General features: G+C 45.2%; 1 protein-coding gene across 2 annotated transcripts in view; it reads right to left on the bottom strand.

Moving 5' to 3' along the window:
• Positions 1–20,747, bottom strand: part of ESRRB (estrogen related receptor beta) — a 104,264-nt gene extending 83,517 nt beyond the window's left edge. The window contains exon 1 of one of the 2 annotated variants that reach the window (XM_086612999.1): positions 20,668–20,747. In XM_086612999.1, coding sequence (XP_086469125.1) covers positions 20,668–20,747 — 80 coding nt within the window. Of the gene's footprint in view, positions 1–2,525; positions 2,576–20,667 lie in introns of those variants that run through there. The other variant, XM_086613000.1, reaches the window with a different exon arrangement.
• Positions 20,748–27,032: the final 6,285 nt, after the last annotated feature.

The raw sequence follows: 27,032 nt of genomic DNA, 5'->3' as shown, positions 1-27,032 counted from the left end.
ACTCTTCTTGGGTCTGACTTTTTCAAGAATTAAATTCTCCTTAAACTCCAGGGTGGAGGGAATAACCTCTTCTATCCTTTGCCTTGTTCATTCTCTTTCTCTCTCAATAATTATGAGGTGAAATACAGTTTCCAGGTAACTGTATGGATCACGTATTGAGTGACCATATCCTTCTACTCTTCCTCCTATTTTTTCCTATAGCTTAACAAGCAAACGAACACGAAGAGGCGGTCTGCAATATTTTAAAATTTGCTCCTAATTTAAGCTCCTAATTTAATTTGACAAAAATTGCTGTCCACATAATCAAAAGCAGTATTATTTTTTTTTAAAAAAAAAGGAAAATAACTATTAAAATCTTTTAAACGGCTAACAGTCAGAAGAGTAAAACAGTATGGTAAGAATAATATGCTCACACAGCTGGGTAACGATACCGGCACAAATGCAATACCTGTATTTACATTATATGTTTACAATATAATTGTGTTACAGTGGGAGAAAAAAATGACTAAAGGGATATATATTGGGCCAACTTTTATCCTCAGCTACAGGAATACAAACTGAAATCTACCCTTAACAAAACCAGAACGTAAATCAAATCAGTACCTGACACACTGCACATATACCTTTAAACATACTGTATTTTTAAGGCTTCTCACATCTTTTCCTTTTCTTAATAACTTTTTCCAGACTTAGCCACACTTCTCTGCACTGTTGTACCCCTTTAACTAAAAACAAATTTAAAAAGAGATTGGAAAATAGAGGTTGAGATATTTTAAATGATGTTTCTCTGCTTGTCTCCCCCAACCTCAACAATGTTAAAGAGAAGGTTAGTTGGCACACAGAACCAAGCCAAGCACTCCTCTAAACAGAGGGATTTCCAACAGTTTCTCCTCTCGAAAAGCAACACTCTCTGTCTACTGTAAAGCCGTAGGGGCTCAGTGGCACTTCCCCCAGGGCCACCTTCACCTGTCTATTCAGTAACCAAAGAGTTGTGAATATGGGTAAGGTGCACTTGACATTATTGAGAGCGGATGGAGAGCCCATGGAAAAGTAAAAGGGGTGAACAGTAATATAAAATGCAGATTACTTCTTGCTGTTTTCATGTTGTTTGAGTTCCTTTTCTCAATTCCATAAGTATAAAAAATAAAAGGAAAAAGTTAAGAGACAATATAATAAGTGATGAATATCCAGCTTTTGTTTGCGGCATTTTCTTCTTTTTTTTTTTTTATTTAATGAAGGTAAATGCACTTTCCATTTTTGCCTTAATATTAAAAGACTCCCAGTGGCATACAGAATACATTTCCCTTAAGAAACTGTTTGTTTATTTTTAATTCAAAATGGAGCAGCCACAAGTTAGCATCAGTGGGGAAAAGAAAATCACATGGGTTAGATTATTAATTTCTATTAACAATACTAAGTCTCATTTTAATGAAACTGCTGGAAGCAGGGGATTAAAGGAAGAAGAAATGAGTGTAAGGACAGATGGAATATCGGGAAACAACAGACAGACAGATAAAAGACAGCTGTAAAGAAGAAAGAGGGGTAAGTATCACTGTGGGTTTTTTGTTTGGTTTTAATTGTTTTAATTGTACTAAATACAATGTGTTCTTAAAACAAAAGCAATGAAACAGGCAAAACTACTTCGCTCCTACCTCTGATGACACCACAGAACCTGCGTAGGTGACACAAGGATTAACATGCAAACACACAAAAGGGAACTCTGCTCAGGGTGAGATTTATCGGAGAGGAGAAATGCATTTAAAATGAATTGCTCCAGTCAGCTGGATGCAAACGCTGAGAAGATTTTGCCTTATTTCCTAACTTCCCCAAAAGGATCAAATCAAACTTAACATACTAAAGTGATGTTAAACACAGCATTACCAGGCACAGCCCACTTCGGAATACAAAGAGCAGTAGCAGGTGCTAAGGTATCAGCCACCGGTCCCAGCTTGGGATGTCTGCTTGCCAGCCCTCCGACTCACTCCACTCTTTCCCCGGGCAGGCTATCCAAACAGCAAGCTGTGGGAAACTAAATTTCCATAGGGCATTTCAGGTGAAAAACGGACTTTTTAAATAAAAGACAGTGCTTTAATGGATCTACTTTGTGTAATTTTATATGCACATCTCTTTATAGACACCGAGTAATTCACCTAATAAAAATCCTAGCACAGACGGAAAGTAAAACCGCGCAGAAAGGACTGCCAGTGCTCACTGTTAGCTGCCTGCTCCTAGGAGATGAAGCATTAGAGGGAAAAGTTACAAGGCAAGAAAGAAACAGACCACCACACCGACCCTCCCCAAAGCGCTCCTCCGCGGACCCCGCCGCACCTGCCCGCCCGGAGGTGCGCACCGCCCTGCCCGCGCCCGGCCGACGCGGCGCCCCGCGGGGGCGGGAGGCAGGCGGCTCTGCGGCAGTCGGGCGGCGGGACTGCAGGTCGCTGTCCCGTCCCGCCCGCAGCGGGACGCAGCGCCGGTCCCTGCCCGCCCCCGGCCCGCCCGGTCCCGGCGCGGCGCGGCACACTCACTGGTTGTGGTAGCCGAGCGGGTCGGAGATGCACAGCTCAGAAATGTCCATCAGTCCAGTTTGAGCATTCCCGGTTGGAGAAGAAAAAAAAATAAAAAAATAAAAAGAAAGAAAGAAAAAAGGAAAGAAAGGAAAAACACGAGAGAACAACTAAACTGCAGCGGGCAGGGAGGGGGGGGAGCCCCGGGAAGGGGAGCCGGCCCGATCCCGGCGGCGGGGCGGGCGGCGGGGAGGTAGCGCCGCGCCGCTCCGCTCCCGCACCCGCGTGCGGACACACTGGCGGCGGCAGGAGGCGGGAGGCGGGCGGCGCGCAGGACACGGCCACGGGGGATTTCGCCGCCCCGAGCCCCGCTGTAGCTTTAACGCCGGGAGACGGATGGAGACGGCAGGGCGGCTATTGGCTCTCGCGCAGGGGCTGGGCTTGGAGCGCGACTGGGGGAGGCACGACCGGGGGGGGCCGCCGGACACGGCACCGGCAACGCAGCGGGCCCGGCGGCGCCCCGCGGCCCCGGCCCGGGCAGGCGCCGCGCTTCCCCGGAGCAGGCGGCGGGGAGTCCCGGGCCGGGCCGGGCGAGTTGGGGCCCCGGCCCCGCGGGGTGCAGTGCGGGCCGCTGGCACTGCTGACCCTGGCACTGCAGCTGTGGCGACGGGGCCGCCGGCAGCCCGGGTGACGCGAAGTCGCAGCTCCAGTCCGATCCCACCACGGGAACGATCGCAGCCGCAGCGGCTGTAGAGTTTAGGGTTAAGCAGAACCTTGAGCTGAAGGGTGCCCCGTGCACTGCTTAGAGCTGCTCGCACCCGCGGACCTCTGTGCACCCGCACAGCAGCCCACATGCACGGCACAACGCAGCAGCGTGCTATTCTGGACACACATGTCTCCGCATACACGTACTTTGTGCACGCACAGAGACCCGTGTCTTGCACTGGCACAGCCTAGTCGCTGTACTCGGGCATCTGCGTTCCCGTACACACACAAACTCTAACACACACATGCAGGAGAGTGCCCGAGTCCCATCGCAAAGCAGCGCAATTCAGAGGTCACTTCGGTGCAGCTTATGAAACTACACTGGAACGAATCCTGCGCATGAGATCAGAGTCAGACATTCAGGACAACAGCGTGTATTCCCAGGCGCACAAACCATAGATGCAGACCCTCAGAAATTTTCACAAACATCGAAACCGGCACACACAACTGGCCGCATGAAAGACACGTTTTCAAAGCTCTGCGTAAGTACTGGCTGCCATGAGACTCAGTGTGCTTTCACAATTCCCACACGTTTTCACACTCATACAATTCCACTGCACGATTACAGCAATGTACCAATACCTGTCTGAAGATCCCTCTCCTTATAAGCCCCTGAGCTTCTCGGGCACATGCCTAGCACCCGCAGTCTTGCACTGAAAGCCTGACTCACGCAGAGGTGCCCTACAGGGTCTATTTGTCCCTTGCTACCTACTCCGCACCTTCCAAACTGCACCTGTGCAAACCTCACTTGCCTCTCTCCTATGCTTCTACTTCATGTTTAGATGTCCGGCGCTCAGATATATAAAAATATCCTTAACAGATAAACAAGAACCAGAGGAAAATGTGTTTTAAAAAGGAAAATACACACAAACACACCTGGATAAAAGCTTCATTCTATTATGCCAGACAAACAAAAATAAAAAATAGGAACTAAGAGGATATTTCTTGATATAAACACCAGAATCTAATTCAAGGCAAGAGCATGTACTGGCAGAAGCAAAGGGCAGACTAGAGCTTTTCAGATGAGGGGGCCGACACAGCATAGAAGAAAATCCAGTGTGGTTCAGCCATAAACATGGCAATTAGCACTGACTAAATTAGGCTAAAACTTTTCACAAAATCAGTATTTGTAGAAACTTGATAATATTCAAAAAAGAGGAATGGCCAAATGCACAGCCAGTGTAAATCATCCTCGCTTTATTGAAGTCTATCAGTGCAACTTCCTCTCTACCTCCTCTACCAGACATCTTAACAAATGCCCTACAAACTAATGGTATGTCCTGGCATGTCCTCAGGCTGTGTGGGGACAAGCCACATGATTCAGATCAACTATCTTTAAGACAGGAAAGGCTAAGGGCATCAAAACAGAGGTCTTTTATGGTGAAAGGTACATACGAAGATAGCACAGAAACCAGGTTAATTTAGAAAATGGGAGTCAGAGAGAAGACCCATCCACAGGCTTAAGACTACAGCAGAATCTGATTACATGAATGTTGCAGGTGACACCATTCAGATTACACGTGTTTCCAGGAAACAGACTTAACACAAATGGAACATACACACGTATACCTTTGTATACCTAAGTGATGTAACAGCCCAGAAGAAACTCTAAGGTGCTTTAAATGTTGAAGGGACAGAAGACAAGAGCTTTAGTAGAGCATTAGCATGGTCCAAGACTGCTAGCAAAGAATCTCACTGACCACACAGGAGAACACCGGACCCAAGCAGAGGCAAGAAGGACGAAACCAGCACCAGCGTGTTTCCAACAGAAATCTGAGGTCAGAGAGGGGCTCACTGATGACCTAGCTGCCCCATGAAGAAGATTGCTAACACCAAGTAGCGAGAGAGGCTGGAAGAGGCTCGCAGGGTCAAGGCCTGGGCAGGCTACAGTCAGGGTGCTTGCAGTGAGCTGATTTTGACGGAAAGCAATTTTCTCCAGAAAGATGCTCCCTGGCTGGATCCTGACTGTGCAGAGATTAGCTCTCTGTGAATGGGGGACCACAGTGGGAATAGCCTGGCAGGCAGGTCCTGCTCTCCCAATATCTGATGTTTTAATTTTGCACTTTAACTTTTATCCAGGCTGAAGTGAGGCAAACAGGGAGCCATGTGATCACCTGGCACAAGGTCCACAGGGCCAAATTAACTGATATAAACAGTACAATGGTGGGTTTGTACTCTGGAAATGGGCTGCTGCTGACAGAGGACTGCCTGGGTAAGGTGGGTATTTACAGAATGGTGCAGAAATGTAACACTACTCTCTTCTGACCCAGCCCAAACAGACAAATGGTGCTTCCCCTGCCTTGGGAGTAGCAGTGCAGAGGCCTGGCTCTGCCTTTCTGAGAAGGATAGAAAGAAATAGTTTCTGATGGCTGGGCTCGATCTGCCAACCTGAATTCCCCAAGAAAGAGTCCTGCAGGCTGATTTTGGAACTTCAGGAGGCTTCATCTTTTGCAAACCCTTCTGCACACAATCCTTGCTGAGCTCTTCTCACAGCTTTAGCCAGTTTCTCTTCCTCCCAAAGAATGAAGAAGGAAACGCTGATCTCAACATGGCCATCCTTCTGATACATGTGTTTTTTAAAAAAGTACCAGGACGAGGTTAGAAAGATTAAGCTGGCAGATCTGGAAGCCAAAAACCTCAGTTTGGGTAAATGCAAGGCAGAACTGCACGTGCCACAGCAGCACTAGCGTGCCCTATGAGCACAGTCTTTGCCATCCTGACCCAATCCTGCCCTGGAGCTGCTGCTCACTGCCTGTGGGAGGGGCAGGAACAGTCCTGGCTACTCAGTCTGTGGCCTCGGAGCAGAGCATACCCACAAGTGCTCTAGTAAGTGCCACCCATTGGGATGACTTTCTAAGGCAGCCTCTGGCTTTTAAGCTCACTGGTTCTCCTCACACCTGGTCCAAATGCAGAGCAACAACTTTCTATCAATGTTAGCCTTGGGCAGAGCACAATCCGAGTGCTATAGGCTGAGGGAGCCATAGGCAGCATCAGTTCTTGGAGACATGCAATCCTGTTCCCCAGGAAGAAAACAAGAATTGTGAAGACATGTCTCTCTACTTTTGCTGGCTTTTCCGGGAGATGACAGATAGAGACTTCCTTTGGAGACTTCCCCTTCATCCTTTAATGACTAATATGTTTTTGATAGATTAATTTTTTACTTTTTTTTTAAACTTTTATCATGGGATAATGATCAACTTTGCAACAAGCTGACTGATTGACTGACAGAAATTTCATTTGGTCTAATATAGGAGTAACCTGCAAATCATGCCAAACAAACTTGATTTCACTTGTTGATAAGGCTAGTTTTCTGTGAATAAGGAAAATGCAGCAGAGGGAGAGATTTAGTTACTTTTGGGAGTTTGGGATTTTTTTTTTTTTCCCTTTTATGAAGTCCTCGTTATTGTATTCTCACAAGGAAGTCAGTGAAGCAGTATCTGCATGGAGCAAAAAACATACATTAATAATTAGGAGACCTAAGCCAGGCAGAACAGACGTGCGTACACACATGCTTATCTTGTCTGCTGAGGAAAGAGGAGTTCAATGACAAGAGACCTTTCCCAGCCCCTGTCTCATTTAAGGAAACAACAGTTAGAGAGGGGTCATTGTGATGAATTTAGAAGACAACTCTTTCACACTTTTGAGGCCAATAGCACTGCTTGGACTTCACACAAGTCATTGTGTTGCATGCCCTGATCCCTCTGCTTTGGAAGGATAGTAACTGTGGAGAGAAACTTGGGTCCTCTGAGTACAGGTAGGTCCCTGATTGCTGGTAGGCTTTCACCCTTCCCACAGCAAACAGCTGTCCCAGATACAGACTCTATCCATGGGGACAACACAGACTTCTTTATTTTGAGCTCTAGTCTATTTTCCCTTACTACACTCAAACAAAACAGTTTGCTCTCCCCACCAAAGGCAATGTCTTGTTTGCTACCAAGCTCCAACAGATTTATTTTTTTTTTCCAAAAAAACCTAATTGGCCTTACAAACAATATGCTTCCATCTAAAAGGTATCACCACCATCACTATTGAAGCTCAACATCTATTTAAGCAGGAAATAGTTTTCACATTGTAATTTTTAAATAACTGCCCATCTGAACATTCTTAGACATGCTTCAAGCATTACCTAGTCTTTAAAACATGTGTTATAATTCTCAGCCTATAGACTGCCAAATCATATCATAAAGAGGTTATGTGGCTTGCCCCAGATCAATCTGAGCAAATTTGTAGCTGAGCAAGAGTCTGAATACAAGTGTTTTAACTCTTACTGTCCTGCTTTGAATGAGAATTCTCTGTCCCAAAACATGATCTTAATCATTAAGCTCTGTGCTTGGATACAACAGTGTTAGGAGCCCTGAGATAAGACAAACACAGTCCCTACAGTGCCAATGAAAAGTCAAGACTTTATTTTAATAAGCCCCAGGGCCAGTGCTGTTTTGTGTCCTTCTATACCTGCTTTTGTCTTTGCAGTGTCAATAGCAGGACTCTGTTTCCAGAGCAGAACATGTTCCTGCTGGTATCTTAGATGAAAGTGCACACACAGACACACACATACACAGACAAACCAGGCAATGCCATGCTAACTTTTGTAGAATTCAAAGAGTCAGAGGCAGGCACAGAGTATTTCACCAAATGGGAAAGAATAAAGACAATGGGAAGAGAGATCTTGTTTTCCAGATTTTGGAAGAGTTTGTAGTAAGCAACATACAGAGACGCAGGAGAGGAAATTATATAGCTGAGATTATGCCTTCAGCTCTTTTGTATCATCAGTTAGCCAGGGTATTTGATAGGAACTTCTATCCTCCTTGCCCAGAAATACTGCAGTGTATCTGCTTTCATGTTTTGTCAATCTACTGCTTAGTCAGTCTTTGCTTAACTTGTTTAACTAAGCAGACAGAAACCTTCCTCAAAAAAGATAGGTAATTACAGAGGTAGATGGATCTCGTAGATTTATAAGACTTCAATGGGGAGCTGTAATCCGACTCCAGATTTTGACCTGTTGCTGATCTGTTTCCCATGATGTGTTGCACTAGCCCTTAGTTGGGCAGAACATGACCAAGACATTGACTGGAAAGTGCTTTTGCTCACACTGAGCTACACATCATTTACTAGCACACTCACTGCTATTTCCCATTCTCTTTCCAAATTGCAGCAAAGCAGAAATGAATCCTTCCCCATCCGTGATCCCAGGTGTCCACAGAGCAGTAGCTGGGCTATTTGCTCAGCTACCTGGAGGAAGGAGGGAACATAAGGCATCAAGGAATCTTGGAAGTATCTCTGCTTAGCAGTCGCAAATCCTCCAAGCATCACAAGCAAGGCTTTCCCAGTATGGTGGTTCATCCTGTCAGATGGTACATGAAGTCAAAAAATATCTTTTCACCTTTAGCTTTCCTTCCTCAATACACTAACTTCAAGTTTTGTATTGTAAAAGTCCAAGGAGGGAGGTCAGGAGGACAGGGATGCTTACTCATAACCTAGGGAGAAGATCTGCTGCTTCTCTCTCCAAGCCCATGCATTCTAATCACCTCAGGACCCTAATATTCATAGTACCAGCTTACTCACTGAACTGATTGAAAGAAATACCTGTGTTGTCAGGAGAACTAAGTGACTTACTGTAACGCTGCATGCAAAGATTTAAAACATTTTTGGCATGTGCTTTGATAATGCCAAGTGTCTCAACCCAGAAAAGCAGTAGGGCTTAAAGAACCAAAATGCTTCAGGTACTACTGTTAGAGAGCATGCCCACTGAGAGCTAGGCAGTGGAAATGAAAGGTAATTTTTCCAAGTCTGTGATGGAAACAGGAACTTAAAACAAATACAAGATAACTTATTTCCCAACAACAGCATTGATGTGGCTGCAGTGGCCCAGAATTTACAATTTGAATACTATGATGTGGCAAAAAACAGTGGGTAAGTGTGCAATTTCCTCTTAACTGCGTTCTCTGAGTAGGAAACAGAGTCCTTTGGAAAGTGGTGTAAGCAGATATAAAGAGGCAAAGCAGTGAAAGGACTCTTCTATCCAGGTATAAAGGATGAAGAAAGCAAGGATTAAAGACCTTTCTTTCCTTGCAGGAACCTCCATCTGGCCTCATCTGGGCACAGTCAATAGAAGACTGTTGACTACACCCAGCCAGCCAGGCCAAATATAGAGGAGCTCACCAACAGTATATCTATGCAAAAACATTTAATGGTGAGATGAACCTGCAGGTCCCAAGTGACCTTAGGAAACCTGATGCACAACAGTCTGGAAAAAGCAGAGATCATCAGATGATCAGGACTGCTCTTGTGGTCACCTTCTCCAGCCTCAGAATGTTCCAGTTTCTTAAAGTAAGGGGCTACAGCTTTTGGCTAAAGCCTGACATGACAGAGGCTGGCTTCCTTCTGACATGCTGTATCAGCAGCACAATGATTGCAAATCTCCTCTGCTCTGGATCTCCAAAGAGCTTGGTTAAGTACATGACTATTTTAAAGATTTATTCTGTACTAACTTTAGTGTTTGAACAACAATGAGGATTTTTTTCACAAATCTTTCTTATTTATTACTTAAACTACATTTATTTCACTATCTGGACAAGATCAAATTGGTGTGACACATTATTTGATTAGATAGCTTTGCCAACAAACCCTGTCCCAAGCTTCTTAACATACTTTCAACTTCTGAGTTCCATCAACTGTATCTCATTCAGACACCCGCACTAAAACACATTACGAAATCGCTGCTCTGTCTACAAGTCATTAACATTCAAACACTACGCCTACAGACCATGAATGATCATGGTTTTGTGGTACTTTTTCAAACAAGAAATGGAAAAAGAACAAGAAAATCCTTCCCTATATCACAAAACATCATTTAGATGATGAGGCAGGGCAACTCAGGACCATACAAACATGTCTGCTTTAGCTACACAATATATGCACATAGAGTATCAAGAGGGTAGCCAGTCACAAGGAGACAGACGCTGGTTACCAGAAGAAAAGCTTCTCTATGCAAAGGAAAGGAGAAGCTTCACTAGCTCAGTCCTACTTCTGTTATGTAGCCCTGTGTACTCCAAAAGATGGCACTCTGTCTCATGTGCGAAACTACAAGTCCCTGGATGTCTTTGAAAAGGTCTTATTGACGTGACTTCCAAGTCTTTAAGTTTCTCAGAGATCCAAGCACGGAGGCAGTTTTGGGCAATGGTAAAACCTTCTCCTGATGGACCCGAACATGCATCACTGGATTTCAGCAAAAATGCCTTTATCCTTCAAAGTCGTGTGTTACCATCTTCGCTATTCCTGTGGCAGCATTAAAAAAGATTACTTTTCAGTATCATTGTTAAGGCAAACTCAAATCTCAGTCCCTAGTGGTCTGAGGGTGACTTTAGTGCTGCAGCCTCCTAGCAAGAGGTCCCCCTGGTCTCCACAGGGCTTACAAAGGAAAATCCAGTTTTGGTCTCTCACTCATCTCTTGAACACCTTTATTTTAGCGATGGTCAAAGACTACTAATGCCTCCCCTCTCTGCTCCTCTGTTGAACATAGCAATGTTCCATTATATGTTTACAGTCAGCAGAACTCAGTAGTACTCAACACATCTTTTAGACCTTGCCCCTCAAGTGGTCAGCAGCTCAGCAAAGGGTAGGCTTTTATGATATAACTTCCAGAAGTTGTTGCTACCAGGTTCGTCCTGGGAACCATACAGCCTGGGGACAGCATTTCTCCTTGTTAAACCCACTTCTTTTTCAAAGTACCAAGAAGTTAGACAGAAGCAGGACAGAAGAAAGATGGTAGGAGAAAAAGACTGTCACTGCAATGACTGTCGTGGCAATCTGGTGAAGTTCCCAATGATTGGAAAAAGGGAAACATAGCCCCCATCTTTAAAAAGGGGAAAAAAGAAGACCCAGGGAACTACAGGCCAGTCAGTCTCACCTCTGTGCCTGGCAAGATCATGGAGCAGATCCTCCTGGCGACTATGCTAAGGCACATAGAAAACAAGGAGGTGATTGGTGACAGCCAACATGGCTTCACTAAGGGCAAATCCTGCCTGACTAATTTGGTGGCCTTCTATGATGAAGTTACGGCATTGATGGATAGGGGGAGAGCAACTGACATTGTCTACCTGGACTTATCCAAAGCATTTGATACTGTCCCACACGACATCCTCATCTCTAAACTGGAAAGATGTGGTTTTGATGGATGGACCACTCAGTGGATAAGGAATTGGCTGGATGGTCGCACTCAAAGAGTTGTGGTCAACAGTTCAATGTCCACGCGGAGGCCAGTGACGAGTGGTGTTCCTCAGGGGTCGGTACTGGGACCAGTGCTATTTAACATCTTTGTTGGAGACATGGACAGTGGGATTGAGTGCACCCTCAGCAAGTGTGCAGATGACACCAAGTTGTGTGGTGTTGTGGACACGCTGGAAGGAAGGGATGCCATCCAGAGGGACCTTCACAGGCTGGAGAGATGGGCTTGTGAGAACCTCATGAAGTTCAACAAGGCCAAGCGTAAGGTCCTGCACGTGGGTTGGGGCAATCCCATGCACAAGTACAGGCTGGGCAGAGAATGGATTGAGAGCATCCCTGAGGAAAAGGACTTGGGAGTGCTGGTGGATGAGAAGCTCAACATGAGCCGGCAATGTGCACTGGCAGCCCAGAAAGCCAACCGTATCCTGGGCTGTATCAAAAGGAGCGTGGCCAGCAGGTCGAGGGAAGTGATTCTGCTCTCTATTCTGCTCTCGTGAGACCCCACCTGGAATACTGTGTTCAGCTCTGGAGTCCCCAACACAAGAAGGACATGGAGCTACTGGAACAAGTCCAGAGGAGGGCAACGAAGATGATCAGAGGGCTGGAGCCCCTCTGCTATGAAGACAGGCTGAGAGAGTTGGGGCTGTTCAGCCTGGAGAAGAGAAGGCTCCAGGGAGATCTTATAGCAGCTTTCCAGTACCTAAAAGGGGGCCTACAGGAAAGCTGGAGAGGGACTTTTTACAAGGGCGTGTAGTGATAGGACAAGGGGCAATGGATTTAAACTGAAAGAGGGCAGATTTAGGTTAGATATAAGAAAGAAATTTTTCACTCTGAGAGTGGTGAGGCAGTGGAACAGGTTGCCCAGAGAAGTTGTGGATGCCCCATCCCTGGCAGTGTTCAAGGCCAGGTTGGACGAGGCTTTGGGCAACCTGGTGTAGCGGAGGGTTTCCCTGCCCATGGCAGGGGGGTTGGAACTAGATGATCTTTGAGGTCCCTTCCAACCCTAACCATTCTATGATTCTATGCTTCAGATACAGAGGTCTGCCAAACAGCCAATGACATGGCACCCAGGAGGGCCCTGCCTTGCTTCTGAGGAAGAAGGTACCAGGCAAGAGTACCTCGAGAGACCACTTTGTTTCCAGGGGCTCATTTCATGAGGAGAGTCATTAAACTGATTGGTCAAGCAGGATGGTTAAAACAAACAAAAAATGCAGGTCATTAGCCTTGATTAGCCAGCAATCATTTGGGTTGGATCAGCACATTTGGCATTATAACCATAGGCATGGCAGCTGTATTCCACCCAATAGACTAGTGCCTGTTCCGAAGGCACTACGAGGGACTGTCATTGGCCTGTAATGCAACACCAGGCTGTACTAGTGCACATGGCATAGGATACCTGACCAGCACTGTAAGGATGTTCAGAACATGCCTTACATGTCCTACTTGCCTAGCAGGTAGGTTCTGCCTGAGGAGGTGGTACTAATACTTCCAGAAATACAGAATACTTCTGCATAGACAAACCCAGATGACACTCATCAGATGAGGAATAAATATCTCCAGGGGTTGCACTAGGATACAAACCAAGCACTTTTAGATTTGACAACATACTTGCTATGTAAGGACTACTTTTTTTTGAGCTACTACAGTTCATAAATGCAAAGTACAAGAGCACTAATATAAGCCCTAAATATTTAGTAAGCTGTCAAATGCCCATTAATGAGATGCTGTGGGTCAGCTGAACAGACAAGTGAGAGCCTGCACTCCTAACTTATGTTCCCAAACTTTTACCTACACACTGTGGGGCAAAGGATAAGCACTCAAATATCTCAGTAATTAGCTCTCCCAAAAGTTAAACATATCCAAAAAAGTGCAGTGGCTTAGAGTGGTGTAAGAGTTATTAAATGCTTGTGGGATGTCCATGAGCATCACATGTATCCAGTGCTCTCAAACAAGGGTCAATGCTAGTTGCAATACCCAGGGAGGTGCCCTGTAGATGTTTGTCAGAATATGGCATGGGGCAGCCCAGTAGAACCAGTAAAGTGTAGCTTTGCCAGCACTGCTATATTATTTCACCTCAGCCAAAACTCTTGACACAATACAAATACTCTCCAAAACCCTCTCTAAAAGAAGAAATTATTTCTCCAAAAATAGGAGGAGAAGCTGGGTCATCAGATGAGGGTGAAATTGGTTTAAAAGCCATTAAGAAGAAAGCAACCCAGGCATTCAAGAGCAATCACAGCTGCTTGGGCTGATCAGGAGAGACAGAGGAAATTATTTATTTATGGACTTCCTGCTCTCCCTGAGCGGGTGTCTCCTCTGGGGAAGCTTTAAGAGGAGTGGGGAGCAGGAGGCAGGTGCTGCTTGAAATCCTCCAGAGGTTTTCCTGGCCTGGGCCTCAGGAGAGTTAAACACAGTTCATGCCCAAAGCATCCAGAAGCCATCAACTGTCTTTCTCAAAGTAAGAAAGGCCAAAAAGAGCATCACACAAGTCTCCGCTGGGATGGAGCACAGAGAGAGCCCCAGGCACCCAGATTACTACGCAAGCTTTGCACAGTTTACAGTAAGATCCCTTCAGAGCAGTAGTGCTTGAGTACACAGCCATTTCTCTCTTCTTGTGGTTCAGCTGCTTCCCTTTAAACACAGATCAAGTGTCTCTAGGGAGTCAGCATGCATTTAACAGACCTGCCTGATGGAAGGACCTCCAATGAGAAAACCAAGACCTAAAACTCCCAGTAGACATCCTCAATTCAATCCACAGCTGATAAAGCAACCCTGAAGTTACATGCAATCAGATCCTAACTGCACAGAAAGCATGTCAGTCTAGTCTGTAGCCAAAGCTCATCTAAAGATCCTAAACTTAATGTGGAGGGAAGGACTAGCAGATTAAACAGAAGGAAATACATGAATTGAAAAAGTCAGCATGGAAATATGGAATTCTCGATATCATATTGAGAATGCCTTTTCAAGATACAGTACTATTTCCTGATGCAATTTCTCATTGTTTCCCCAAATCAGAGGATGAAGAGGAGTTATTCCCTAAAATCAGAGTTCCCTCCAGTATTCAGAGTTGACCCTTCCCCACTAACTAAAAAAGAGCTGTAGAGACAGACAGATCTGCTCAGTCAGACAGATCTGGTAACTATCCTCTTGATCTGGATTTGGTCAGAAGACCACAATGGGGAACCAGAACTTGGAAACTATCAACCACCAGCAGCATTTTTCACTGGAAGATGCTGCAGAAGAGTGGTGTTACAAAAGGGTCACTGATGGGGACTGAACAGATTACGTTCTGATGAGATGCCAGAGATTGAGATGAAAAGTGCAGGAGCAGACCATGAACTACTGCTTTAAACACATCTCATTCAACATTCCCAATTTATTCCTGCTCCGCCTTTGCTAGTATATCTTGCATTACTCCCCAGCACTGATATTCTTCTTTGATTCTGATCTCAAATCAGTACATTGTTTTGTGCCGTTAAAGCTACTGCAAAACCAGGTGTGGTAGCAAAATAACTCATTAATGCATAAAGTGCTTTGGGAAACCTTTGAAAAGGAAACGACTGAAGAATAAGAGAGGATCATCAAGATCAGTGATCTAAGGTAGCCTCGACATCAAAAAGGCACAAAGTCTAACAGTGAGAGCATTTAAGTGAGTCCCACCTCAGACTGCCTCCTCTCCAGCCTGCTTCTCCTTACACATAACAAAGTGATTTCTGTCACTTGTAAACATATAAAAATGGTTTTGTTCTCCCAGTCTATATTCCTCCAAACAAAGGGCAGTATAAAAAGGATCCGTTTTCCATTCAATGAAACAGGTCGTATTTAGTCTCTCAGAGGAAACTTCCTCTGCTACCCATTCAGAGACAGGTTACATTTTTAGGGTTTGAGTGACCTTTGTTTCCCGCTCTGGGAAGAACATCATTAAGCACTGATAGCTACTTAAGCCTTGACAGGGGACTGCTCCAGAGAGGATTGCATCCTCCAGGGAGCTAGAGCACAGACAACCCAAGGCTCTCAGGGGAGCTGTTCCGCTTTGACCATTGACTTGTGGCTTGAAAATCTTTACAGGGCCAAACCAAATACACTGCTAGTTCGTAAGTGCCAGGTTTATTCATTTGTGTGCTTTAACACAAATTGTTTGGGAAATTCAATTCATCCCTTAATTTGCTAAATACAGCTTTAGGTTCTAAAATCCTCCAGAGTCTGCAGTGTCCTTTGCCCCTTCATGCTCATTTGCCTTTTTTATTTCCCTTCTAACTTGCCAAAAGAAAAAAAAAAGTCCATTTTGATTCCATTCCTGGCCAGTTGACCTTGCTTTCAGAGCCTGGCACACCAGCTTCCCCCACCACAATGGTCAGGTTACAAAAACAAAGGGAGAACATTTGCTTCCTTGTGATACACTTCCCATTGAGATTTTTCAGTCGCAAAAATTTCTGTAGCGTGCCCTGTGCTTTCAGAGAGTCTCGGTTTTGCAGAAATATAAGGCTTAATCTGCACCCATTTACATGCATTTGACAGCCAGGAGGAGGCCTCTTCTTCCTGCTAAGCTACGCTCAAGCCTCTGCACAGATACCAGTTCCCTCCATACTGCTGGACACAGCAGTCCCCCAATGGCATTTGGTATTAGTGATGCCCAGTGTTCACCTCCTCTCCTTGCAGGCTTTCTTTGCATGAGAATGTTACTGCAGTATAACTCAAAGTACAATTTCAAATAGTTTAACTTAAACTGGTGCAAAACTAAAAACTAAATCTGTTTACATATCTAATGAGCAAAAATGAAGCATCCTCAAACTGGCAGGAGAGCATCCACAGTTTGGATTTTCACTAGTTTAGATGGATTGTTTTAAAATCAATGCAATTTAAAGTGTACAACTTCCTTGTGTAGAAAAGATCTTCTCTGGACTGAGGAAACAGCAGCGCTTGTAAAATAAACGACTGCCTGTGCAAGGGTGCAACACCTGTTAATGACTACCACAAAGCAGCAGGGTGGATGGAGAAAAGGCTGAGAAGACAGGGTCAGTTGTGTGCACACAGCTGGTTAGGTAATACTTCCTTCATATTGACTACATAACAAGCACCCAAGAAAGGGCATCCAGAAGGGATAGCCAGCTAATGAAAGTTTCAGGGGCATCGCAATATACTTGGGATCCTCTCTTGGCTGGAAAACACAAGGGGGAAAAAAAAAACCACATGCGGGTGCACCTTCAGAGATACAGAACGTTTTGTGACACTCGTACAGCGTGTGCATTACGTAGGGGTGCAGGTCCCTCAGTCAGCAGAGGATGCAGATTAGTTATTGTAAAGTGAACACTGCATAGAGCAAAGATGCACATCTTGCAGTACTCCTGCCCTGCATCCCGAGCAGCCAGGGCAGCCCACAGAGCCTTGCTATCAAGAAAACCCTCTCAGAAGAAGCAACAGCCTTTGTGGGAGGCTGAGGCCAGAATCCGCTCCTGTCAAACAGGAGCTCTCCAGACCAGGATGTGACTGCGGCTGGCGAAACATGTTAGCTAATGAAGATTGAGTCAGGCAGGCAGAGACGATCCCCTCAGCCTGTTAATCCACTTAGGGAAGGTGAAGGGAAACCTGAGCTGAATTCCTGTGCTCCCTGCAAGGGACTGTACTATGCTGGCTCTAGCACCTAGGCAGAGAAAAATCCAGCTGGAGCTGGACTGGGAAGAGCTCTGGGTGCAAGACTGGTGCTTTTGGGAGACAGGAGCAAGAGCAGAGGCAGGGAACAGCAGTTCCTAGGGAGAGACCCAGGGCCAGATTTTGTGTCCACTGAGAAATAATGAAGCAAACTGAGCTTCACTTGCCCTCTCACCAGGAGACAGCAAGAAGGGGCCAGATGTGAGCTTTTGCCCAATGGCAGGTCAGAGAGAACGCACACACCTGGCACCCTTTTCACAGGGCAAAAAAGCTTCCCAAGGGATGAACTCGGATTCCTGGATTAGGAAGTCAGAGAGAGCGTTTGTGCTCCAAACACCCCTCCCAGCCGTGCCAGAAAGCTAGCATTGCCTCCAGCCCAGTTTAACTGGCAGCTTGCAGGGATGATGGGTGCCAATCCCAGGAAATGTCAGGTTATCCTTAACCACCAGAGGGTGCTCCCCATCTCAAAGACAGAGTCAATGTCACAGATGCATCCAGACAGCTAGAGGAGCCTTTATTTCCAGCAATTGTGGAATCCAAGCAAGAGAAAAATTAGAAAATTATTCATAAATAATTAGAAAAAAATCGTGTGTGTGCCTCACCTCTGTTTCCCCATCCCTCCTGGCCAGGCAAGCTAAGGCCCTCTGTCCCGTTTGTCCTCTGCATCCCGCTCAGTCAGGTGATTTTCCTCACATTGGAGGTTAAATCACTTTTATTCTGTTCTCCTAGATCATGGATCCACAGCAGCAAATAAACATTTTCCACTTGGCAGGTCTGTAAAGAATGAGACTCTGACTTGCCTGCCACTGAGCATGGTTAGGATCACACTCTCCGGTCACATGCAGCTTTTGCGATGCCAAGGTCTGAGCTTACCCCTGCGCTCACAGTGGTGTGGGGGCCACTAGCCCGCATGTTCAAGGTCATTTTCCCCACTGTGTCCTAAGCTGGTTTGCCAGAAGGTAGAGCGCTTGCTGTGCAGAGATGCCTCAGGACGGTGTTTTCAAAACATCAGTTTTGAGGCACTAACACTGCCTAACTATGTCAATAAGACACCTGTAGGGAAAGACTGTTCAGAACACTTTGGTCATGCAAGGGCTCTGCAGCCTCTCTTCCTTCTCTCATCGAAGGGAAGCAGAGGTGTGTGACTGAGGTTGCACACTCAGGAGCTGTGCACCTGGCAGCATGCCACCTTGTACCCTGGCTTCCTGTTTGTGTAGGTTAGAAGTAATACTTCAGAGTTGCATCACATGCAGAGAACAGAGCAGTTAGAATTAAATCATCATGGTTATACTGCACCCTGAGATTCAGAAAAGAAAGAGTTTAGAGCATGCCAAGTAAGATCAGGTGCCTATGCAAAACAGACTAGCTCTGCTGACGTGTCTGGCATAACATCTGTTTGTCCCAGACCCAGCTTCCTTTGATAGTCCAGGTCTGCATATCCCATGGGGAAGCCGGCTCTCATTGATGGCTCCCACCCAGCACACGTGCTGTATCTTGCTGTCTGACCACTACAAGCACAGATTGTTGTATTTTTTTTAATTGCCCTTTCCCCTCTCCTTTAGCCAGTAGTTCCAGGCTCTGCCTGAGGGGATTTTGTCACAGTTACTGCTCTTGGGTACCCTGGCATCACGTTTTGTTCTGTCTTCTTTAAACTATACAATACATTTGTCTGATGAAACTGTTAAAACTGAGCAGTTAAACCACTGCATAAAGGACACTCATTTGGTCTCTTACACAGATTAAGACGTGTTTGATAGGTTTGGCTTACTTAATTTCCAGAATGAACCACATGTGGGAACCAGTACTTTCCAAGTTGTCAACTGGCCAACAGTGATACTAGTCATCCTTGAGAGAGGCATCACGTTCTACAGCCTAAATAGGCCAATGAATTCTTCTTCAAGTATTTGAGATTGTGAATGGGGAAAATATAAGAGAAAAAGATTTTATGGTATGTTTCTTAGACATTTGCAATAGACAATTCTGCTTCCTACAAACAAAGTGTCAGGGGTACATGTCACAGCTCCATTTTTTGTACTATACAAAACATTCTCCCTTGGAATTATAGCAAATACCAGACATGCCATGGAAAGGTTAACCAGTATTAGGTTTGGACACTGATCATCCCAGCACCATTAACACTCAACTTCTCAACTTGATAGATTCTAACACTACTCCATGATCATTACAGTCATTATATATTTGTTCCTAAATATGCAAATAATCAGTCATCAAAAATGTGGTATTTAAAATTTTGAGCATTACATTTCTGCATACTTTCGCTAGAAGCTTAAGCTTTGCCATTCTTCCTCCACCCATTACAGCAAAGTCTTTTAAAGTAATTTCATAGCCCTAGTGACATTCTTCTCTCTTGCATATTGCTGCATGGGAAAATTACTGGGGATTTTATTGTTTTAATTACTGCTAGCGGGTTGTAAGATCTCAACTACTCCCAATTCCTTCACTGTTAAGGACAGCAGCATCTGGGTGTCAGTTTTGCTCATGATGGCAAATTACAGGGTCAGATCTGCCTTTCTCACTCACACAAATCTGCACCTCAGTGGAGATTACAACTTGTGGAATACATAATGTATAAGATGAGCAGGTTTTGACTGCCTGCAATTAGCTGATCTGCACCTACATGAAATGGCAACGCTTAATCCAAATGGAGAGGCTGGGACAATGCTGTCTTACAGCACATAAATCTGCAAAGTATGACAGGACCCGTGAAACAAAGACAAACAAAAAACCTGTATGTTAAATAGGGCAGACTACAAATGAAGCCAAGAATTAGGAAACACCACAGTTGTATTTACTTGTGAGAAATACTCTTAGCCCTCATGTACATATGCATTATTTTATAGCCCTTAATTACACGATCATATTTTTTCCACAGCATTCCATCTCAGACTGCATTCAGAAGGGATTGTTCCCATGTAACGAGCAGCTATTTGAGATGCTGGTTTCTGCTCATTGTTCAGTGTGTGGCCCCAGGCCTTATTTATTGCACATTATTCAAACCTGGCTCTAGATATTTATTCATTTTCTTATATGTTTTACTATGGGCTTATCATTACGTTGTCCGAGAGCTTCACCAGCCCAAGATCATTTATTTTCACACACCTCTATGAGAGACGGGGATATTTTTACTCGCATTTTATGGATGAGTGACTGAAGACTGTATTAAAAGATATTTGCTAATTCTGGGTGCCTGTCTGAGACACCAACAGCCTGAATGATCTGTACTTGTATAGCACTTGGGGTTCAGTGGATTCCCATTCACTTCATTTGCAGCTGTTTCTCTCAATGTTTCTGTAAAGCAGGTCGTTCGGGATCAAAAAGGTCCCCTATAAAATAAGGAACACCCAATTAAACAACCACTGGCACAACAGCAGCTTCAAAAAACCTGAAAACTCTCATATAGAAATAGTCACAGAAAAAAAGTCAACTGGCAGGTCAGAATTTCACTGCCTCAGCTCTAAAAGCTTCCCTTTCTCTCCTGCAGTCCCTTGTCTGACTCAGTACACACCTGACAAATGAGGCAGGGGTCCTACAGCTGGTCTCTTTCACTGTGCAACTCTGATTTATCTCAGAGCAGGTCCATTGCATGCAGTGAATGAGGCAGGGGGTCCTGTGGAAGAAACAGCACAGAGTGACGTAGCTAAAACATGAGTTGAATAAGACACACAGTCAGGTAGACAGAAGTGCACACAGAGGACAACTGGTCTTTCCTCAGTGTCCAGTTCTTGTATTAGCACCCTTCAAAGTGCCCTTTTTGCAGTTTGTTGTTTCTTCTACAGTGAATAAATTTCCTCATGAAGCATCACCACAACGCTTTTGTGGATTATCAGAAGAGACGAATACCATCACGTGGATCACTACAAGCAAGGTAATGGAGTAAATGGGCTGCTAGGGTAGCTCATCCTCCTTTGTGAAGACTAACATGAGGAGCATGAAACACTAGGTGAATTTCAGACACTGATGACAGCTGAAGAATGATTCAGAGGCTCTTCCAACCGTTCAATCCAAGTCATGCCTCTTGCTCTCTCCTCTCCAGATCATCCCAGCCCACTTTCTTACCTTCACTGCCTTTGCCTTCTCACCCTATTGCTTTCCTTTGCTTTCATCTCACCCCTCCAAACACCATTCCCCCACACTTCACAGCACCAGCCTCCTTGTTCAACAGCTGCTTGTAACTATTTGCTTCCCCTCTTTGTTGTTTTGCCCAGTTCCCCTTGCCCTGTCTTTCCATTACTGTTTGGTGGCCCCACTTACTGACACCACCTCTGCCTTGACACAGCCCCAGCGGTCCCTGCAATCTGGCTCCAAAACACAAGTTGATTTAGAGCTTTGCAAAGAGTAATCTTTCTTGATTTTTTTTTTAAATGGAAGGAAGGCATAATTCAAGAACATGGCAGACACCCTACTTTTTCTTTTAAAAAAACAGATATATAATTGCCGGTTTTGATAAAATTCTCTACAAAACAAGTCTATCAGAGGCATAGAAAGTGTTTACAGCAATGATTAAAGCTTGGCAGCTGAAACTAAATTTTACAGAAAGCACTAGTAAAAAAAGGTGGTGCTACTAGTCTTTTTGTTGTACATGGCAGTGAAAATAAAGATAAAAACTAAAGAAGTTGATTAAGCAAGATAGAGTGCTGCCGCCACCTCTTTTTAAGACTTACCATGGTTGGGTACATTAGCATTTGGATGGCAGGCCTTTGAAGGAAAGTGGAGTGCTTGTATTCCTTTGTACGCTAACCTGGTAGCTTATAGATGCTAGTGCTTATTTGATAAACACACCTGCACCCATCTCAAGCTTGCATCAGATGGACACAAGATTATACACATCGTAACATTTCGCAGTCACAGAAGATAGGGCTAGAACCAGGTCAGGTGGTTGATACATCTCTCTGTCCCAACAGAGAATCAGTTATAGCAGCATTATTTTTGACAGATGTTTTTCCAGTCTGTTCTGAAAAACTTTCAGCCCCTCTCAGACAGTTTGTTCTAATGCTTCTGCATCATTGCTAATACAAGTTTTTAACATCAAACTGAAATCTCCCACACTGCAATCAAAGACCATTTACTTCCCGCTCAATCAACAACGGACATAGCAAACAGCTTAATCACTTCCTCTTGGACAAAGCCTCTTACTATTTGAAGATGCATTACCCAGACCTTGCCTAATATCTAGATTTCCACAACAGAAACGTTTACCTGCCTAACAGAAACAAATTAGCACCTCAGTCCCTCTAACTTCATTACTGGGTCTCCAAGCTTATCACTTGGAAGGCCACAGATTTTTTTTTTTATGAGTACCTACAACAAGGAACAAAGTTGCAACTAGCAGGCTGGCTTGCAGTAGACAAGCCAAACTTCACTTCACTTCTAGAGGACTCCAATTGATTCAGTAATAACACCTCAATGCAGTTACAAAAAAAAAAAAACCAAAACACCACGTTAGCCCTTCACTGAGGAGTCTCCCAGCTGCATTCAGTTTCTCATGCTCTTTCAAAATCTTGAGCTGAGAATTTGGGAAACTTGAGAAAATATCTTCTGATAAATCAATGCTATCATCTATTACATTCACTACACTACTAGCTAGACCAGCAGAATTTCTTAGCTGTCCTTGATGAAGCTGAGCGCTGTGCCCGTGGTTCCGGCTTCCAGTGCTGTGCCTTGAGCACAAACCAATCTTTTCTTAATGACAAGCAATGAAGACCTGCCAGATGAAACAGCTCCCAGGAACCTGGAAGTCTGCATCCTTGGTGCATGTGGGTATGAGAGTGTACTGAATGGCCAGAGTTGTAACTAGAAATGTCATAAAGTTTAAAATGTGGGGCTTAATATTATTTGGATAACACAGATTTGCCTCCAGCATTACAAAATGCGGTGAACTCCCAGAGAAGCCAGGAACCATTCTGTGCGGATATGAAACAGAGGGCCCTTCTCTGCCATGGGTGTTGTAATGGGGGAAGGCGAACTGACAGCGCAAAGGTGCACGCAACTGCTCTGTACCCTGTGTTTGCACAACTGCGTGAGAGTGTATCCCTTGGTGATGTTATTCACAGGCCTTGGCCGACAGTAAATAAGACAGTGGAGCTTGATTCATGAGGGATGACAGGAAATCTATAACGTGTGGGCTCTATAATCTGCTTGCTACTGCGTAGCAAAATGAAAGAACAACAGTCCAATTACCGAGTCCTTGCTGATCCCAAGCGCACCCTCCAGAGCTTGTTCTCCTCAGAGCAGTGGGAGTCTGTTGGCACCAAAGGAAAAGAAGCTCTGGCGTAGGTCATCTTCCATGGCAAGAGCATTATGGAAGCACCAGACTACCATACAGTGGATACGAACACAGCCAAGACTGTAGCATGAAGTTCAGAGCAAATTTCTGGAGCACGACAGGCTGCTGAGCTCAGTTCACCAAAGGATCGCTCATGTGGACACCAATTGCCGCACTCCACTGCAGGCATCCCATATCCCAAAGGGCTGGCTGAGTCAGGGAGCAGTGATCTACAATGGCAGTCTAGTCCAACCACCTGGCTTGGTGGGGACTGTGAACACCATTCCTCTGTGATAACCCCAATTGATCAGGATGCAGCTCCATGAAACTAAACACAGGGCTATGACCCAGCGGGACACAACAGCTGGGTTACAAATGGTGTCTAAAAAGCACCTTAAGGTGAAGGAGACAAAAGCTGGAGGGAGACGTGGATTCCGGGGCCAGACAGAAGAGGGATGGCTGAAGATGTGATTCATATCAGGTGGAGAGCTGGCCCATGGGAGAACAGGGAGGAAGTCTGCAACAGCAGCAGCCACAGAGCAGACTGCTCTCTTAACACCAATGCTGAGGACATACGGAAATAAAGAAGGTTTCTTTTGGACAAAACAGCAGTGGTGGCAGTGGGAGGGAGGAAGGCTGCCAATTCCTGACAGAAGGAGGAGGAAATAATTTTGCTTCCTGCTGTGCAGTGTCAGAAAACCCACAGCACTGCCCAAGGCTGGGAAGGCACAGGACAGCTCAGCTGAGGATCCTGGCAGCTTAGAGGAGCCAGTTCTCATTTTTCTCTAACCAAACTTACACTTTTCATTCCTTGTGTCTCTGGCCCTTACCACTTAACACCTTTCAGATCTATCTTCTGCTCCCTAGGAAAGGGGCAAGGGGAACCCTTCTCACTCTGGCAACAGGTAAAAATCATGGCAGGATGGGAAGGGGGGAACAATTTCCACTTGATTCCTAGCAAAGGCCTTCTTTGCTAAGCACACACTCTGGGGACTGCCGTCCTCTCCCCACCTCCCCCTACAACCATCTCTGCTGCCACCTCCCCTCCCTTGTTATCTGTCAGTAAACAGTAATTAAAGATGTGGCCTGCTTGATAAAGCTCCCGCCCGCCCTCACACGGTGCTGCCCTCTCGGACGTGTCTAATTAAAATCCTGATGAGAAGATGAAGAAATCCCAGCAGCTGGGAGTCTGCTGACTCTCCCTGCGCTCGGCCTCTTCATTACTGACGACGAGGCAGAGAGATATAAAGGACCTCGGGAAACGCTCCGACAGCCCAATCGATGCAGCCTTTTGTGGGACGTGACGGACGGCTCAGGACTGCCTTTTGAACTGTGTGGATAATGAGGATGCTGGAGCGTGGCTCGCTGCGTGGGGCTGATGGGGCTAGGCTCCCCCATTAGTCCTGCTACACTGCTGCTCCCAGGAACAGCACCCAGCACCCCTGCAGCTTGGCTGCATCTCACACCGTAGAGTTAATTCACACAGTTATAATAGGTGGGGCACTTGCCCGTCCCCCACCAACCCAAGCTCCAGAAATCATTGCTGTAGTGCCAGAATACTGTCAAACCTCTAACCACTCCATCATTTCTACGCAAACACAGAGCATGCATGTACATACACTGCAAAATGCTGAGAACCAGCACAAACCTTCCCTAAATGAAACCAACACCCCACACGATGTGCACACTGTTGCATTTTCATGGATGCTGATTCATGGGAATGGTGCGTTTTCACTGCTTTCCCAGGATTTTGTGCTAAGGTGAAATTCTTGGTATGCACAAAAATCAAACAGCAAAGGTTTACATGAAGTGCACAGCAATGTCGTCATCGTGAATCACCATAACTATATTTAGACACACTTCACTTCATGCAAATGCATCCACTAAGTGTTTCTTTTTGTTTTGTTTTGTTTTTCCTATATGAGATCAGCTTTATATGGAAACAAGCCCATTTTCACTGGCAAACTCATGTTTATCCAAAACACCAGAGATTTCATTGCTCTTAGTTTTAAGATGAAAGAAATAGTAAAGAGATGGAAGTAGATTTATACTTTCTAAAGTTTGAAAGTGTATCTGAGGCACTTGCCTCCCCGTCCTTTTCATGCAAGCCCACAGGAGATACAGTCACCTTGGGAATTAGGATCATGTACAAGAATGGGAGCACATACAAGGTTGCAAATACAAGTGCACTGTGTATGCGCATGAGGGAAATGCATGTTCCACATGTGGAATCAATAAAAGAGTGAGCTTTTATCTGTCTGAGTTCACACCTCCTGCTTCACGAACCGCTACTGCTCATGCAGTCAGCACCAGTCCAGCAATAGCTGGTGCTCTTTTCAGAGTCCCAGCTAGGTCCTTTATTCCATAAAGCCTCAGTCATTTTGGTTTTTTTTCCCCACTCCTACAATTTTAATTACTTTTCCAGACCACACAGACTAAAAAAAATAAAAGCTTGAAAAAATGTTTCCTAAAAGTCTCATGAAGCAAAAAACCCCTATATTTATTATTTTCCAAATTGCCATAATCTTGCCCCACTGTCCCTTTTGTCAGCACAGGCCCAAAGAGAAACTAAATAACAGTCATTCCCGACTGGTTTAATACTGAGTTAAACTTGCCAAAAAGCCCAAACCGTCTCAAAACAAATAGTCCATAGCAAAATATGATCAGTAACAGCAAGAAGGGATCAACCAAATGCAGAAGCAATGGACTCAATGGTAAAAGCTCAGGAATGCTACTGGGAAGGGACTTTGGAGAGTCCCCTGGAAAAGATGAATGAAGAAGGGAAGCAGAGGGGAGGTCCTGCTGGGAATGGTAGCAGAAGCACTGTTCCTGGGAAGTTCACAGCCTCTCTTGACCCTGCAGCCTCCCTTGGCAGGAGATACTGTTGTGCAGAACAAGGCAGCAGTGCCAGATGCGCAGAGCTCTCCATGCAATCCCTGTCTGTCCCAGTACCTGTACTTGATGGAATGACACATTGCTGCCGCAGCTAATAAATAGAAGTAATTTGATTAGCTTTCCCTAACTAGCGATAAGATCCTGACAAACCCTTTTTAATGCGTTTCTGGAGCAGGATGAAATTGTTTCATTTGGCGAGCAGGGCCCCACGGGAGTTGCCTCCAAGCTCCTTTAGTGAGAGGTAAAAATATGCCAATCATTAATGAGGGGAGAATTACGGAGACTTTAATGCAATCAGAAAAGAGGAGCCCTGAGGCAGCTGGGGAATAAAACCTGCCCTTAAATCAGAGGCAGGCAGCTGGAGCATGGAAATAAAGGCATACACAAGCATGTACATGCACACACGCATACCTACCACACACACAGCGACCATGTAGAGCTGCTGTAAATACACTGCGAGTTTTGGGGTAGTAAACACTTATGTCAGCAAAAGGTACCCATCTTCCCCAAAAAGAATCTGTAAAATCACAGCAAGCTATATCCATCTGGCAGCCCCTTCCCCCCCACCAGGAGACCACTGCCCATTCCATCTCCATCCCTTCACACACACACAGAGAATTGCAGTTTTGAACATTTCAAACCAAAGCCTTTTGTGGAGGAGGCACATTAACTGCTTGGGTGTCAAGTGGCAGCAGCGAGGCAGCTTTGCCAGG

The sequence above is a fragment of the Tauraco erythrolophus genome, chromosome 6, assembly GCF_009769465.1.
Source record: "Tauraco erythrolophus isolate bTauEry1 chromosome 6, bTauEry1.pri, whole genome shotgun sequence".
In the NCBI taxonomy this organism is placed as follows: Eukaryota; Metazoa; Chordata; class Aves; order Musophagiformes; family Musophagidae; genus Tauraco; species Tauraco erythrolophus.
Note: the sequence above shows the minus strand (reverse complement) of the source record. Positions and strands in the feature narration are given on the sequence as shown.